Source organism: Diachasma alloeum, unplaced genomic scaffold (assembly GCF_001412515.2).
Source record: "Diachasma alloeum isolate Michigan unplaced genomic scaffold, Dall2.0 Dall_scaffold_00213, whole genome shotgun sequence".
Lineage (NCBI taxonomy): Eukaryota > Metazoa > Arthropoda > Insecta > Hymenoptera > Braconidae > Diachasma > Diachasma alloeum.
Window position 1 is genome coordinate 312,846 of NW_021680378.1, and position 17,134 is coordinate 329,979.

Genomic DNA, 17,134 nt, shown 5'->3' on the forward strand with positions numbered 1-17,134 from the left:
GGGATTCGCTCGTCTAAGAGATCTATATTCAGCGATTTTCCAGTGAAAAATAGAAACTTTTGTTCTCTGGAATATACAAATCATTCTAGGACATCGTGAAAACGTAAAATCGACAGCTCCAGTTTTCTGAATAGCTTTTTTTCGCTCATAAAATAATCAATTCAACTTTTTTTCGCGAAAAATTGATGAGTTTTTCTGAGCCACTGCGAGTTAACTCGCAATCTCATGAGTAATTATTTTGGTTGAGATCTGTGGGAATTTTAATGAGAATGTATGGGATTCGCTGAATGAGAATCTGCACTCCCTCAGGGAGAAAATGCTTCACTCCCTCACCCCAGTAGATAATAATAATCAAACAGTTTTCACACATCGTCGTAAAACACTCAGTCACAAAAATAAAAATGCCGCAGCATTTTCATTAGCGTCAGGTATAAAAAAAATTACTGAAGAAGGAAAAGCAGAAGAAGCGTTAAAATGGAAAAATCGTTGAGTAAGCAAATATTTGGGATGACCAATAATCGTAGATACTACATTGAAATACACCCCATATTCCACATTCTACCGAAGAAAATAAGCTGGCAAAATGAAAGAGAGGCGCAAAATAATCCACCATTTTTCCTCATCATTTCTGAAGGTGTAATTTTTAAAACCTAGAGTAGATAAAGTTGACATGATATTTTGGATAATATTATTTATGAAGTGGGCCTTTATCTTCAGTGTCACACGAAACTCAACGTGAAGTAAAAATTGAAAATCCAAAACCAATTTTTTCGAATTTTTATTTTCAATCGTGATAAAATTCTGTGCAAAGACATCTCTAACACTCAAATTTTGCAGAAAGTATGCAAGAAATTGTTAATATTGCCTACAAAAAATTCTGTTATTAATCACGCACCCATTTCTGGTTATATCTATATTCATTCTGACAACTCAAATCATCTAGAAGAAGACAGAGAGAGACTTGAAAATTGAGAGGGAAAAAAAAATCTACAAAAAATTAAGTATTCTAATTATGAAAGATTAAGTGTACAATTTGTATTTCAATGTGAGTTAAAAGCGAATGCGAATGAAAATCGTGTAAATAAAAACCGTGGATTTATTTTCAATGATTCATTATCAAAAATTCAACCAAATTCAGCGTAAAAATAATAGAGAGATCATTTCTGATGTTATCTCTGAATTCTCTCAAATCAAAATAAAATCATAATTTGCACTTTAATAATTGGCAATTTCTTTCTGTCAATTGTGACTAACCTCATCCTTGTCCAAGCCAAGCTACGTAGAAATGTTGAACTATAGTTAAATATTTTTTTCTCCACACTTTGCAATGAAACTTGAGATAATTCATCGCATAAATTGGATTTAAATTCTACTTTTATCTCACACATGACATGAACACACTCTATCTCCCAATTTGAAACAATGATTGTGCATGATTCAATTGAATGAGTGATTGCTTGATTTGACCGAGGGCCGGTGAGTGGATAAAATCGAATGAAATTAAAATTCAGGAGGTTCATCGTTGATCCAAAGAATACTGTAAAAACACCGAGTGTTAATTTCTAAAAATAAATTCTCACTGAAAGGTTTTCACGGATCGAAAATAAAACCGCATTATTTCGGAAGTTAACAACTTTTAAATATGTATTCACACCAAGGAACTCAGGATAATCTGGAGGAGTAAAAATTAGTACTGGAGTATGTGAAAATAAAAATGAAGGCTTCAATGAGAGATCAAAATTCGGGACGAGTGATTGATATTCTCCACTCACCTCGTCAGTATTGTAACCATATAATAACAGGTCGAAGGGAATGGCAGCTACCAAGTCGATGACGAACCATCCCCTCAGGTAGTGGACGGCTATCTTCCATGGTCCTGAGACAACCTCGTCGTTCGGATTGACGAAGGTCGTGCGAAAATTTATGAGTATGTCCACGACAAAAGTCACATCGACTGGAAACGAAAGAACGAGGAAGTACAATTTTCATGAGATTTAACCGCTCATCAATGCCTATTGATAACTATTTCTGTAATGTCCAGGATATTTCAGGGCGAGTGTCATGGGTTTTTTTACTCGCGTGGAGTTGGCGTCCGAGCCGAAGGCGACGACTGATGGACAACCACGCTGAATCTTTAAAAGTGTCTGAAAATCTAATTGATGTCTGAAAATTTCAAACCCCGCTTGTGTCTGAAATTCATGTCTGTATCTTAATTTCAGACATCGGTAATTAGATAACATAGCAACTCCAATTCATTCGGAATACTGATAGAATATCAGTAAATATCAACTTTTTATATTGATCTTGAAGTAATTCGACACACGTAATAATATTTATGCTCATGTAGATGTACAGGACTTCCCATTCTGCGTTTTTCCTTCTAAAAGCAGTTATGAAATTTCATTTATGAGGTGTTCATAAAAATTGAACGTGTAGTGAAGCACTTATTCTTAAAATATCAAGCTTCACCAGCACTTAGCGTTACCCAGGGTTCGCAACGGGGACGCAGCTGGTATGAACCCCACAAAGGTCAAAATTTGACCCAGTCACCCCCTTCAAGTTAATTCCCTCATTGAGTGCGAGTCAATTTTCTTGTTGATTTCAATTTCTATTGGTATTAAATGACTAAATAATTCAGCTTCCTCAAAAAATTCGTTGGAACAGTTATATACTCTAATTACCCAGGCATCTTGCTGTCTGAAATTGAAATACCTCTATTGACTCAGACACATTTAAATGGACGATACAATGAACACACAATGAACGAGTTCGTTGTGTGTTCAGACACATTTTAATGTCTCAAAAGTGTCTACAAAATCGTCCCAAAAGTGTTTGAAAAGTGTCGACAAAAGTGTCTGAAATTCAGACATTAGTTTTCGCAGTGTAATTGAAAGTAACGCCACATGGTTTTGGAAAGGTGAAAGTTGAGTCCAACAAGACTCCTCAAACATGCATTTATTAACTGTTAACGAATGAACATCTGGTCAGACCAAATAGACCCTAGACTCCAACCAAATTCATTTGTCAACAATAATAAAAGAACATGACCCCCGTGACAGAAATCCTGGAATCAAAGGGTCTTCAGTCAAGCGGGCAAGACAAGTGGATTGATCATAAGGGTCGAAAGGAAGTTTTGACCCTTATCATCGCTTCATTCGTCTCCAAAAAATGAACCAGGACCACGGGGATCTTACATAAATTGTCAACAGTAACTGGTAAATACTCACCGATCAGATCAATGATGACAATAGGATCTTCACTATACTTAGTTGCCTTCTTTTTACTACCGTAATCGGGTTCACCAAGGAGGAATGCAGCAACGTAGGGGGTAAAAATAGCAGTGTACATAACCAGAATGAGAATGATCCAATCCCACACAGCTTTGAATGGTGAGTAATGAAGAATTGTCCACTTGTGTACACGTGGCGATTGCAGTTTGTACTCAGGTAGAACATCAGCACCGAGGGACAATACCTGAACAAACAATATTTCCGATCAATGTTCAATTACAAGGGGCTGTCACGTGATGAAAAAAACAACATTCAACTTCACGTTTCGTTCGACAATTTCGAAATGATCCTCCACCACAACAAATATTTCAGTCTTCGATGGAATGTGTGAACATCAGCCACTTAATGATCCTTGAAATGAATGAAAATCGCGTAAAATTTTCCGGAAATCGGATTTCAAAGCCTTCACAGCATCGTAAAAACCTGAAATTTTCTCGTTAAAATACTAAAAATAATTTCGGGAATTCAACCTTTCTTCGCGCGTCCACACAACATCGAATGCACATGCAAACAAAAATGCAACAGCGATGAATCATTTGGACTTGAGTTGCCGGATTTCACTGCACTATTAATTTACACAGGTGTATATATGCAGTTTTAAACATCCACGTGATTATCTCTCCAGGCTTAGTCGGATGAATACCTCGTCGCAATTCGCAACTACTTCGTAATGGGAGCAATTTGGCGGAGAAAGGTTCATATTTATACGTTAACCGTGCGCTGATGGTGCCCGTACTGGACCGTTTCACAAATGTTAAACGGCTAAATAGGGGCGCAATGGTGATCAGGGCGCAAGACTCAATGGAAACCCCTTTGATGCGGGAATAATCAGAGTATCCGAACGCGAATCCGATGGCAGTCCATGGGAATTAATTTTTTCAGGGCCCTGTTTGGTTTTTTTCGAAATATCTGTTCGCGAAATCTGTGATGTTATCGCTGAAAAAGGGATTTTATTGCTTCCGAATGGAAGCATTGTAATCGTCCGATTTTTACATTCTCTAATTTTGATTGGAAATTATGTAGAATGGTCTGAGACATAAAAATAAGAAAATGGTATACTGTTTGGAAATTTCTATGGAAGTTAAGTACCACTTGAATTTCAAGGAATTTCGTAAGTGAAAATTCAGAATTTCGTGGAAAAATCAAAGAGAACTGTAAATTTCAGTTTCATGTTTCCCTGAAAATAAATAGAAAACCGGAAAATTCCGATAAATATATTCTGGAATTTACAGGACAGTGATACTGAATGCCATTTAGGGGAAAAAGAATTATGAAATTTCAGATTTCACTGAAAATTTTATGGAATTTGCCACTGAATATTCATATTAGATTGTAAATTCAAATAACTTGAGGAATTCTCGTGTTTATGCTGCTTAAAATTGTGGAATTTTACTAAATTTTCAATGAAATCTGAAATCTCATGATTTTTCCCCCTAAATCATATTCAGTGTCACTGTCCTGAAAATATATAGTCAACTGGCCATGAAATTTATTTATTTTTTCCAACAGTACACCGTCCTGGTGGTCAGTTTTTATAAATTGAGTAATTAAGTGGCTAAAGTAATTCTAAAAAATCTGAAAGTTCATCAGATTATAGGTCTTAATAAGGACTAACTCTGTGCAAAATTTCAGCCCGATCGATCTAATGGTTTTTGAGAAAAAGCGATTCGTTTCTAAATCGTTTTCCGCAAATATCTTCAAAACTAGCGGAGCGATTTCGATTTTTTTGTTTTCAAAATATTCGTTTTGATGCCTTCTATCAACATCAATCAAAACATATATACCCGTTCATACAGAGTTTTTGAGATATTCCCGCTTTTCCGTTTTTCCATTTAAAAAAAAATAGAAATCACTGTAGCTTGTGCTACTAGTTAGTTTCTGCTACTAGTTAGCGTTTTAAAGCTATAAACTTTTGTAATATTTCAGAAGACATCACTCAGTGGCATGCTCACTGTCATATGGCGCGCTATCATATGCTCGCTGTCCCCTGCTTGCTTCGAGTATTCAATCGTGGAAGAAACATCCGTGTTCAGCAGCTTTCATGATTTCACCGCAAAGTTGAAGCAGAAATTAACGATCATAATTGCTTCTTAGAATGGGGTTACATGGGGTTCGAAGGTTTCCATCTAATTATCAATATTACCTGTCTGCGAGGCTTTCAAAGCCCCATATAATCTCGGTACAAGAGCCAACTCGGATAATTAATTTCTTTCATAACTTTGTGTTAAAGTCATTAGGGGTTTTCCCTTATGGTCCCAATTTGAATGAAGAACATGTCCAGGGAAAATTTCATTTTTTTGTGGAAATTACTGAGCTGAACGCGGCGTGAATTTTGCAGAAAATACTCTCTGCACGGAAAGTAATTTTTTTTTTTTTTTTTTTTATGCTTATTTTATATCGCTTCGAGTCTGATGAGACTATATGGCGATTGATCAAGACTTTAAAAATGGTTAGATCTCACCATTCTACCCGGCCAGGAATCGAACCTGGAACCTATCCGTTGTGAGGCAACGGCCTTAACCACTACGCCAGGCCACCGGGCTGAAAGTAATTTTTGATAAAAATTATCCTACCGTTTTATAAAAGTCTATCGTGAGCCCTCGTTTCCTCATTTCTATCCCGAAATTTAGTCAAAAGTAATAGATGATGATCAAATTTTATTTTACGTTGGAGAAATTTTATCCTGACGCACACGAAAAGAAATTTTCTAAAGAAATTCTAGTACGAGTACTGGAAAAAATTATAATCCACCGGCTGTGAAAAATTCTAGTGCTGTTAAGGTAAAATTTCTTGGTATTTCTGCGAAATTTTCACCGAAAAACGGGGGAAAATTCACGTTTTTTCCAATAAAATTTCTAGTGCCAGCAGTGGATTTTTTCCTGGCCGTCACTTTGCGCCTCTTTTTCCGTGCTAGCACTAAAATTTTTCTAAAAAATTTCTCTCCGTGCATAATAAATTTTACCCTTCCAGTCCAATAATTTTTATGTAGATAACAACGAAAATCCTAGAACGGTTGGTAAATTTTACCCTATCGGAACAGTAATTTTATTTTTATCGGGATCAAATTTCTCTGACATGGAATAAAATTTTATTGTCATATATGAATTTTGACTAAATTTCGGGATAGAAATGAGGAAACAATGACTCATGATACACTTTTATAGAACGGTAAGACAATTTTTATCAAAAATTTCTCTCCGTGTGAAATTGCCACGCCAGCATTTACTAACATAAGCCCTAGGATATGTACAGTGAGTTATTCAATCTCTGATTTTTTGTAGAAATTTCTGGATTGTAAATTTGAGATAAATGAAAAATCGCCGGAGGTTGGGTCTGAACCTACAACCCTTGGGCTTCCAGTCTGAATCGATGCATACATGACTCGCTTGAAACATGCACTCTAACCCAGGCGTGGGCAATGTCCGGGTAGCGGAGCTACTGCAATGAAAGCAATTAATAAGGGTTATAAAGTTTACAACTCCCCCAATTACAGGGGTACTATGCGATTATAGTGGAGTTAACGGAGTGAGTGCAGTGGGGAGCGCCTCACGCGCGAGTGTGGGAAGTGAAATTTGTTCCAAGGGCTTAAGGATATCCAAGTATTTTTTACAGTTTGGTACAGACCACACTATAGATTCAACAATTTTCAATCATCAAATTTGTCAATCAAATCGCGTGAGAAATATTTGAAAAAAATCATGATTATTCAGTGTCATTCAAATTTCAATTTGCACAGAATTATTATTTTTTAAACATTCGTTGTTTATAATTAAATAATTAAAATTGTTTAAACTTTCGGAAACCTTTTTTTAGGTATGAAATCGGTTTTTGGTAAAATTCTGAATATGAATAAATTTGTTACGATTCCGAACAAATAATTTTTATGGTAGAAAATTGATTATTTATAAATTATTTATAGAAAAGGCTCATAATTTTCAAAAATTGCAACTTTTTAATTATTTCATCAATCTTCCTCCAAAAGTAAACTTTCTAAAATTTCTTCAGATTTTTATGTTTTCTAACAGTTCAATATCAAGATTCAAATTCAGACCTGCAAAGTTTAAATAATAAAATCTTTGTAAAATGTCCGGAAACTTAGGGTCAAATGGGGCTCAAATGAAAGCTGTGAGGCTCGACTAGAAAAGTAAAAAAGCATTTCACTGGAGAAAAAATAGTCAAAGTACTGGGATATCCTTAACATTTTTTTTCTTTGAAATTAATTAAGTAGCGAAGCGGTGAAACTGTTTAAGTCGATTTTGATTATTGGCCAGTTTTTAATGAATATCTCGTAATCTAAGGCAGATAGCAAAATTTTTGTTATGGGCTTTTTTTGTAGTGAATTGAGAGCTATAAAAAAGGTTTGTTTGAAACGCAGCAAATAAGTCGTCATCAAAAGTTACCGGTCTCAACGGAAAATCTCGACAGACTTCGGGATCCTTCGGGTTCACGGGCAAATCACGTAGCAAATCGCCAAATATGAATTTCAGTGTCAATCTATCCATCAAAGAGTATACACCTGTTAGAGAGTCACCTATTGAGTACAGTATCAACGTCACCGCTGAACCGAGTACATCACCGTATTGTATTGAGTGTAGCGATCTCTGTAGCGTCTCTATATCATTTAATTATCAATTTATTCCGAGTTAACTATCAATCATTTTGAGGCAATTATCAAGTTTAATATCAAGAGATTATCAAGTGCACTGTAAAGACTATTATCGAATTTAAGTTTTTTTTTAAGGCAACAATAACTGTTTGAATCAAATACGAAATTATTTGTTAATTAATTTTTTGAATCAAATAAGAAATAATTTCACGAGACTTCCATTTTTTATAGTTGAATACCGGAGAAACTATGAACTAGAAAATTTTACAAAAAATTCACCGTATTCGGAATTTATCCATTTACCACAGATTCATTTTTTAAGAACATCGTAAGAACCGTTTTCTCATAAGATAGAAAAATCGAGTTCTGCAGGACCCACAACCCCCGTTTGGCTTATGCCCTGCGTTTCATTATTTGTTATCTCCTAAACTGTGCAGTACAGCTAGTTAGAATTTTTTTCAATAGCTGGAGAATATGATAAACGTTATCTGTGAAGAACATGAGGAGAATCATAAGAAAAACCTGTTCTCCAGGGATATACCTTAAAAAAGACCACGTTTAAACCTCAGATGAATGACCAACGAAGCAACATGTAAGCCGATATATTTCCCAGGTAAGTCGATGCATCGTACGAGGAACAACACGCGAGATTAACCCGAGAAGCAAACAAGAACATTGGGGTCACCCATCAGCGCGCGGGTACATGACCCTGTTTATTTTTTCTCACTCTCGATTCATCGATTCTCTTCACGAGCAATACAGCCAGGATAACTACTCGTGTTGAAAAATCATTCAATTATCAAAACTCAAGTTGATGTCCATCAAGAAATACTGTTTACTCCATTTCCTGTATTTGCCGATGCTTTCACCTGAGCAATCAGCTATTGTATCGAATTCACATCACGAATGCAAATACAGAGATGACGGAATAAAAAGTTGAGGAAAAGAATCCATTGTGTCATGTATATCTTCTTGCACTTGAATATTTTCTCGCGTAGTTTTCACGAAAAATAAACTTCTTACCGTCGACAAAGTTGATCTGAATTTTCTTATTCTATTCTTCCCAAGGAACACGCGCAATATTCTCGACGGCATTTTAATAACAATGGTATACTGCATCCTAGAGTTCCGCAGAAAATAATAAATACTTCCGCGGCTTTTCTTCACTCGTTCACTGTTTCCTGAAGCGTGGAAATATCACCTCAAGTTTTTCTGATAATATTATCATGATTTTATAGAGTCAAAAATGTGGGGAAATTTTTCTTACGAAAAGTGAAGTTTCTTTCAAACTTTATGAATTGCAAATGTTGGAAATGTAAATCTTCAGTGGAAAACGTTCACGCGACGACGCGCGCGGCTCGACTAAAATCCGCAACGTTTCCAGGCCTCACCGACGCCTTCATCGTGAGTTACGCTGGTAATAATACCCCAGGAGAATAAAAAGAAAAAGACGGGGAGAAAAGAGGAAAAAAACATTCGGAATATATCAAGGTGGATTTTCAGCGAGGGTAACCCTGATGCTTTTATACGAGCATTAAAATAGAGAGGCCTCATGGCTATCTCCTTTCTTCCATGATTCACAACATACATATTATAATTTTCATCTTTCGTTTTATTAATAACTTCAGTGCTGGAAAAATAACTTTGGCTACTTTCACTGCTGAATTTTTACTTCACGAGAAAAGACTTCGAAAAAAATATGAATACCATTTTAATAAAATTGTTGTGACAGAATGGAAAAGTAAAAAAATTGTGTGGAAATCTTTCGAGAACTCATGGAATCGACTTAACTTTTCTCTGGAAGAGTTGAGGGTTATAATAGGATAATGAGGTAATTGAGGGTTATAAAAAAGATAATGAGAAAAATTTTGTTATCTCTCTTAGATTCCGAGATATTCATAAAAAACTGATCAAAATTTAAAATCGACGGAACCCAGTTTACCGCGTCGTCACTGATTTGAAGGAAATTTTGCGCTTTCGTGAACGAAGAACACATCCGCGTCATTATTATCAAACTTTTTTCATTTTATTGAAGAATAATGATAGAAAACGGAATAAAACAAGAGCATACCAAGAGTATCGATGGATAAATTGGATTTGAAGGCAGAATCAACAAATACACTAATACATGGGAAATCTTGTGTCTAGGGATGGACGATATTTTAAAAAAACATCGATATTTTTCTCATTACACAGGACAAAAAACAAATTGTTAAGAATAATTTTTTTTCTTCTCATTTTCATTGAAAAATATGTATTAAAAAAATCCAACCCGAGGAACTTACGTTTAGTACTGCTAGAACTTATGATAAGTACTGCTGGAGAGTTAACTTTTGAATGTCGAAACCAGACTTTTGATTAATTTAAAAAAATATATTGAATATTTTCCGCTAGCTGCAATAATTATTAAAAATTTAGATTAAAGAAAAATGAAAAATTTTCAATTTAAAAAAATAATAGACGACTGGACTTGTTCGCTTATTATTTATAACATACATACTGTAGAAAATAATTACTTCTGATTGCGGATAAATTATTATTGTATTTATTCTCAATCAATCAACATTATTATTCAACAGAAAAATGAACAATTTCGTTAGGTTGGTCAGAAATATCGATGTTTGGAAAAAAGAATCGAAAATCGATTAATCGGCCGTTGAAAACATCGAATGAAAAACATCGATGTTCGGGTATGAAAAATCGATGTATTCGATTAATCAACAAACATCGTCCATCCCTACTTCGTAACCCACTGTACCCATTCATTTGCCCTCCCCATTTTCACCGGAGGCCCCCATAGCGCAGTTCGACCTCCTTCCCTCTATTCTTCATGATCGCTTCGCTACTGATCTATCGAATTCTCTTGTAGAAGACGGACCTCAAGTAGAAGGGGTGGAAAAACACACCATCTCCAAAAATAGCTAAAGTTGAAGCAGTCGCGAGAGTAGGAAACAGAAAAATACACAAGAGTTTTATACATGGAACACTGGCAGATCTCCGATAGCGGAACGGCAGAAATTTGTGTACCCCGAGATAATGCTGTTGATACTGCAGGGTTACTGCGCACAGGCTAAGCACGTGTGTTGGATTCAATCCGAAAAGGTAAACAGTGAACCCACGAGGTCCACGAAACTCTGAATAATCAAAGAGTAATTGCTAATTTTTCCATTTGTTCACATGCTCTGGAGATGTACGGAATGAAGTGATTCGCTAGTGAGAATTTACATATGCTTAATCTACAACAAAATATTACCGCTTCCTTTACTGAGATTTTGAGTGATGATAACCTCGGGGAGTATTAAATCCCGGTTCCCATCAGCTCTAGCGGATTATATAATCTACTAGGGGTTTCCAACGAATATTCTGTCATGAGATAAAACTAATTTCTCATATATTTCAAAGACAGTCTGTAGAGATCCAACTACAATCATATTATATACACTGATAGAATGATTCATTGATTACAAACGAGATTCGTTCACTATTAACGAATGGTACAGTTGAATATGACCAAATGAATATTCGTTAATAGTTAACGAATGGTTCACTTGAATGGCGAAAGTCAAGTCAAACAAGGCTCCTCAAATATACATTCGTTAACCAAAATCCATTCGTTAACAACAACTAATCCGTTCTATCAGTGTAATCCGCTAGAGCTGATGGAAATCGAGAAATATGACTGTAGTTGGATCTCTGCAGATTGTTTTTACAAATATATGAGAAATTAGTTTTATCTCATGACAGAATATTCGTTGGAAACCCCTGAGAAATTTAGACATAAGCTCAATCGTTGTTGATACCCTATTATTGGGAGGAAATCGTCTATTAGCTCTGCAAACGACAGCTCTGCATCGAGAATTGAAGCCTCGACATCCTATCTCAAATCGATATCACGAGACAAATGATATCTGAGGAGAAGCTAAATGAGATGGAGAAAATGGGTGAAGAACTCTTGCCCTAATTCGAGTTTAAAGAACAGACTTTTTTTCAGATTCAAAAATCCCGCCTTTTTCGACCAATAAGGGACGAGCCTGGAGACATGTGCGGTTCAATGCATTCAAAGCAGTTGCAGGCTTTCCTTCCAAGACTGGCAAACCCTATTTTGGAGTAATTGAATTGAAATGGCACATTGAATTCAGTGGCTCAGGTGGATATAGGAATAGTCTGGGTGATTAAATCTCCGATAATTGGAACATCAGAACCTGATATCAACTACTCTTTGACATGTGTGATATTCTAGGTATCCCCAAGGATCTGCTTACCTAACCTAATTATATGCTATGGTGGCATGTTCAAAAATAAGTTTTAGGAAAATTTCGAATTGATTTGTGTAATTCCCATGATCTCCCATTATTCAAAGCTTCTCAGCATTCCTCACAATACATCTCTTACTTCCTCATCAATTCGCCCCTAAAACGACTCATTATTCTGCCGTGTCATCTTGGAAGCAATACCTGCTGGTTGAGTGTTTCTCTGAATATACGATGTCATGTCCAAATTTCAAATTGATTTACAAATTCCAAACATTTGCGTATATCAATAACAATTCGCATGGATAGTCCCGGGTTCTGATGATTATTTTTATAGGAATTCATTTGTAAGACCAAAGCCCTTTGAAAGCTGTCCTTCACCCTCCCATTATTCAAAATTTTTCAGCATTTCTCACAATGCAGCTCTTCCTTCTTCAACAATTCTCGCCTAAAACTACTCATTATTCTCGAAATCGATGAAAATATCGTGTTTCCCATCTACTGTCTGCCGTACCATCTTGAAAACAATACCCGCTTGTTGAGTGTGTCTCTGAATATATCATAATGTCATGTCCGAATTTCGAATTGATTCGCAAATTCAAAACATTTATGTATATCAATACAAATTCTCATGGATAGTCCCGGGTCCTGATGATTATTTTTATAGGAATTCGTTTTCAGGATCAAACCTCTTTCGAAGCCGTCCTTCACCCTCCCATTATTCAAAGCTTGTCAGTATTTCTCACAATACAGCTCTTCCTGCCTCAACAATTCCCCCCTAAAACGACTCATTATCTTCGCAATTGATGAAACTATCGTGTTTCCCATCTACTGTCTGCTATATCATCTTGAAAACAATACCTCCTTATTGAGTGTTTCTCTGATCTGCGCCTGAGGTCCGCCATTTTCCAGCAATAAACTCTTCGTACTGCTTCCCTTGACTCTCACACTACTCCACCGTTGCACTAGCTGGCCCGCCTGTTGCTGCGGCACCTCAATCACAATCGGCGCTGTCAGTCTTCCATCCTTCAACGAGCCCCCCTTCTTCGAATGATGCTCCACCGATTTAGATCCTGACATCGTCATGTTACACTCATCAGTGTCAGATCGTCCCAGTAGGTTCTCCGACATAGCCCTCGGGGACTTGATGCATGTCATTGTCGTCGGTACAAACGTGTTTGCGGATGAGACAGATTTTACCAGTAAATTCTTGCCCTCCCTTCCCCACGCAGCGAGTTTCCGACCAATTGGCAGTGTTAATGAGCGTTTTGGCCAGATGCCAAATATCGAGTCCTTTGATTTGTCTTCATCATTATCGACTCCATCGTTGATATCAACGTTCAACGGAGTTGACGACTCCTCATTCTGCCGCTGATTACTCCGTCCCGGCCAATTTCTCGTCAATGAGCATGATGCTGATGCCACTGATGAACTAGACGATGATATCGATGCCGATGATCTCGAGAAGCTCTTCTTGAAAGGTCGTTTGGACGATCTGATCAGGCGACTCTCATTACCAAACAAACGATTCTTTTTCCATGATCTTCTTATGCTAGATGAATGACTCGAAAATGTTGATGAACTTATCGCCTTGTCTAGGTTATCATCATCAGTGTAGGAGGTTGTACACCGCAAACCTGGACACAAGTACAAACGATCATCTTTCTCCGTTATTTTAGCCAAATCAGAACCAGCTGAATCACTCGTTGTATCTGATGTTGGACGATGATGATTGTACGATGCTCTAGATGCTATACGTTTACGGCGAATTATCACTGGCGGTGGTGCACGATCAATTTTGTCAATTAGATACGCTGATGAGTCAACTTCGTGACTCTTTGGCTTCAATTCTATCTGATCATCTCTTCTATCCGTCCTGCTGCTTCGTTTCCATAATCCTCCGGATATATCTCTCCGCTTCCCTTCCTCCGTTTGGCTTCTCTCGTGCAGCTCAATTTTGAATGGATTTTGTGTCACTCCATTCAGTTTTTTATTATTCTTCTACCTGTTGTGTATGGGCCTCTGAGATGCTGAGAGTTTTATTGCATTTCATTTTGCCTTTTTTGAAGGGTAGTTCTCTGGAAATTCCTTTGTTTCCGGTTATTTTTGATGTTTCAATGCCCAATGGACCAGATTTATTGGCTTCACTGCCGGAAAACAATGACTTCACCTCCCATTGTTGGAAGAATATACAACCGTCACTTTTTATGTTTCTGTTTTCGATAACATTCAATAAGTTGATTGTTGATATTTCTTCCTCTGCGGGTTCAATTTTTCGCAGTTGTGCTTCACAAATATCGGATAACTTTTTTCATTACATTTACGGTAAACAAGAGACTGGACAGAACTGAATGGGTCAAATGCAGCTGTTGTTCAGTCCTTTTTTTAGGAATTATTATTGTGTAAAAAACAGTGTAAATTTGGAATTACAAATAACATCACCATTTCAAAATTGCTTCAGGGTAATAATTAATGGATGGATCAAGTAAACAACAGTCTCGTGGGTCTGAGGGGTTTTCCGACCCGATAGGAAAATCTGTAGATTAAACTTTATCTTTAATCAACGAAAATTGACGTTAATCAACCATTAATGTCAGTCTCACGCGTAAAAAACGACTGATTCACTTTACTTTTAATTAATTGTTTGGTTTATGTGCAGATATGTTTCTTAGTTATCAGTGCAATTAATTTTTTTTTACACAAATCAACATTTTTTAATCACTTAATTGAAAATTTCACGAGTTATCACATTTGTCCTCCCCATTTTCGCAATTCATTAAACTACCGGAGTTGAATTGAAACGTAACTCCACCATTATCAGCCTTTCAAATGTCCCCAATTCCGTGAAAAGAATATTGACACCTGACCCAGAAAAACCGGCGCCGCGAAATAAAAGCACCCCACTCGACTAACAATAGAATTCGCAAAAAAAATCGTACGAAAAAAATTTGAGAAAAATTAAAAAATAATTGTTCGCAAATTGAGGTATAAGTTCAAAACAAAGGGCCCCACCCGAATGTCACAAATTTCCTTGAAAAAAATGACTTCATCTCAGGAAGGGAAAATCAACAGTAAAATGTCGCCATCACAGAGCAATTGACAATTCACTTTGTCTAATTTTCCTTCAATCAAAACAATTGTATCTACGTTGAACACATAACGTTCTACACTCTCACGAGAGTTGTACTGCGCCGTGACAATTTTCGCGAGCGCCCTGTACCACCGCCACCTGTACACAAGAGGGGTTGCCTATTGATTCTTCCACGGCGAGAGTAGGCTAACAGAAGTGAGACAGATGTTGCTGAGGGAGAGAGACAGAGAGGGCTACTAGCAATGGATAAACCGGTGCGCAGGCGTAACCACTTGGCTCTATTTGGTCTATAGCGTGCACTTTTCATTTCGAGATGTGCTGTTACTGTAGTCAAAGCAATTCAACGCGGAATGTTGCAATTGATTTTTTATTAGTATATTACGATTTCATTGATTTTTGGAGTAATGGAGCAATTTATGAAATTCATTCATAATTGCCAAAAGTTTTGTTTTGCTTCGCATATACAGGATAAATATATCTCTTCTTCGAGGTTATGCTGTCTTGTGTTGCTTCTCATTTGCGAAAGAATAGTATATTACGCAACAAGTGCGTAATGGGTTTTTTGGCTCGTGGGAAGTTGTAAAACGAGCCGAAGGCGAGTTTTATAATCCCACGACTCAAAAAACACCATTACGCACGAGTTTCGTATACTATTTTATGTCATAGGGCCCAGAATCCGCGATTCTACCGAGTGAAGCGAGGTTAGAATCGCGTGATTCTGGGCACCTATGACATAAAATTAGTAATTTTTCCTCTTTCCTACACCCTCTCGGGTTTTTACGATTTGCCCCTTATCCCACCCCCCCACCCCCTGTACTGCGTTCGCCGAAGGACGAGGAAAAATCACACTTGAGGAAAAAACCTGCCCAGGTACAGTCGTCTCTTTTACGAGACTCCCGCTCGACAATGAAACTGTGAGATTGAGAGTGTCAGAAAATTTGGCGACGCAGCCGGGAAGCGAACCCGGGTCCTCCGCGTGCCAATCCTACACTAGCCACACAGCCACGGCCGTCGCCTTAAAGAAAATTAGTATATTTCATCACTTGTGCACAATGCGAAATTTTTCAACACATTGTAATGAAAAATAGGGTTCGACACTCATGCGAAAAGTGTTCTTTGATACTTTGGAGGGGTACACACCTCCCACGGGTCAAAAAAGGCTTTTACATACTCGTAGCGAAATGTAGTATTTCAGGAGGGTATCATAAAAATATTATATTTCGCTACGAGTGCGTAAAAATATTTTTTTGACCAGTGGCAGATGTATAGCGCTCGCCGAAGCCAAGTGCTACCCTCTTAAGGGTCAAAGAACACTTTTTCCACAAGTGTCGAACCCTATTTTGAATTGAAAATGTTAATCTTATCGCCTTGTCTAGGTTATCATCATCATTGTAGGAGGTTGTACACCGTAAACCTGCACACAATTACAAACTATTTTTCATCACAATGTGCGCAAAGTGCACATTAAAAACCATTTTTTTGAATTTTTTATTCGAAAGTGGACCTATTGTGAAATTCCACTTTACGCACAAGTGATGAAAAATGTCCTTTTTCCTCGTCTCTTGTGACCATTATCCTGTCATCACTCACTCTTCCCTCCTATTTGTGGCAAGGAATTTAAAAAAATAGGGGATTCCCCCTCGAAGTCGCTGATCCTTCGTTGTAAATATCATCCCACATCCCATGCCGAGAGGACAATACGTTAAGAATAAACAGAGCGCTCCACGTGTTATTATGTCCACTAGAATTATATCATATCAACAAAAAAATAAAGGTCAACATTATCTACCATCGACGCAGCAGGTCAGAAACTATGACCCGAGAATTATCAACGTGAACTCTAAAAATTATGTCTCGTAACATGATCTTCAATAGCTGGGGTTTGTCCATCATTTCA

At 37.1% G+C, this 17,134-nt stretch overlaps 1 protein-coding gene across 5 annotated transcripts in view; it reads right to left on the bottom strand.

Moving 5' to 3' along the window:
* LOC107037089 (potassium voltage-gated channel unc-103) overlaps positions 1 to 17,134 on the bottom strand; it is an 85,049-nt gene that overhangs the window by 17,418 nt on the left and 50,497 nt on the right. For all 5 annotated transcript variants that reach the window (XM_015255425.1, XM_029126041.1, XM_029126042.1 and 2 more), the window contains 2 exons: positions 3,228 to 3,474; positions 1,773 to 1,954 (listed from right to left, as the gene is read on the bottom strand). In XM_015255425.1, coding sequence (XP_015110911.1) covers positions 1,773 to 1,954; positions 3,228 to 3,474 — 429 coding nt within the window. The remainder of the gene's footprint in view (positions 1 to 1,772; positions 1,955 to 3,227; positions 3,475 to 17,134) is intronic.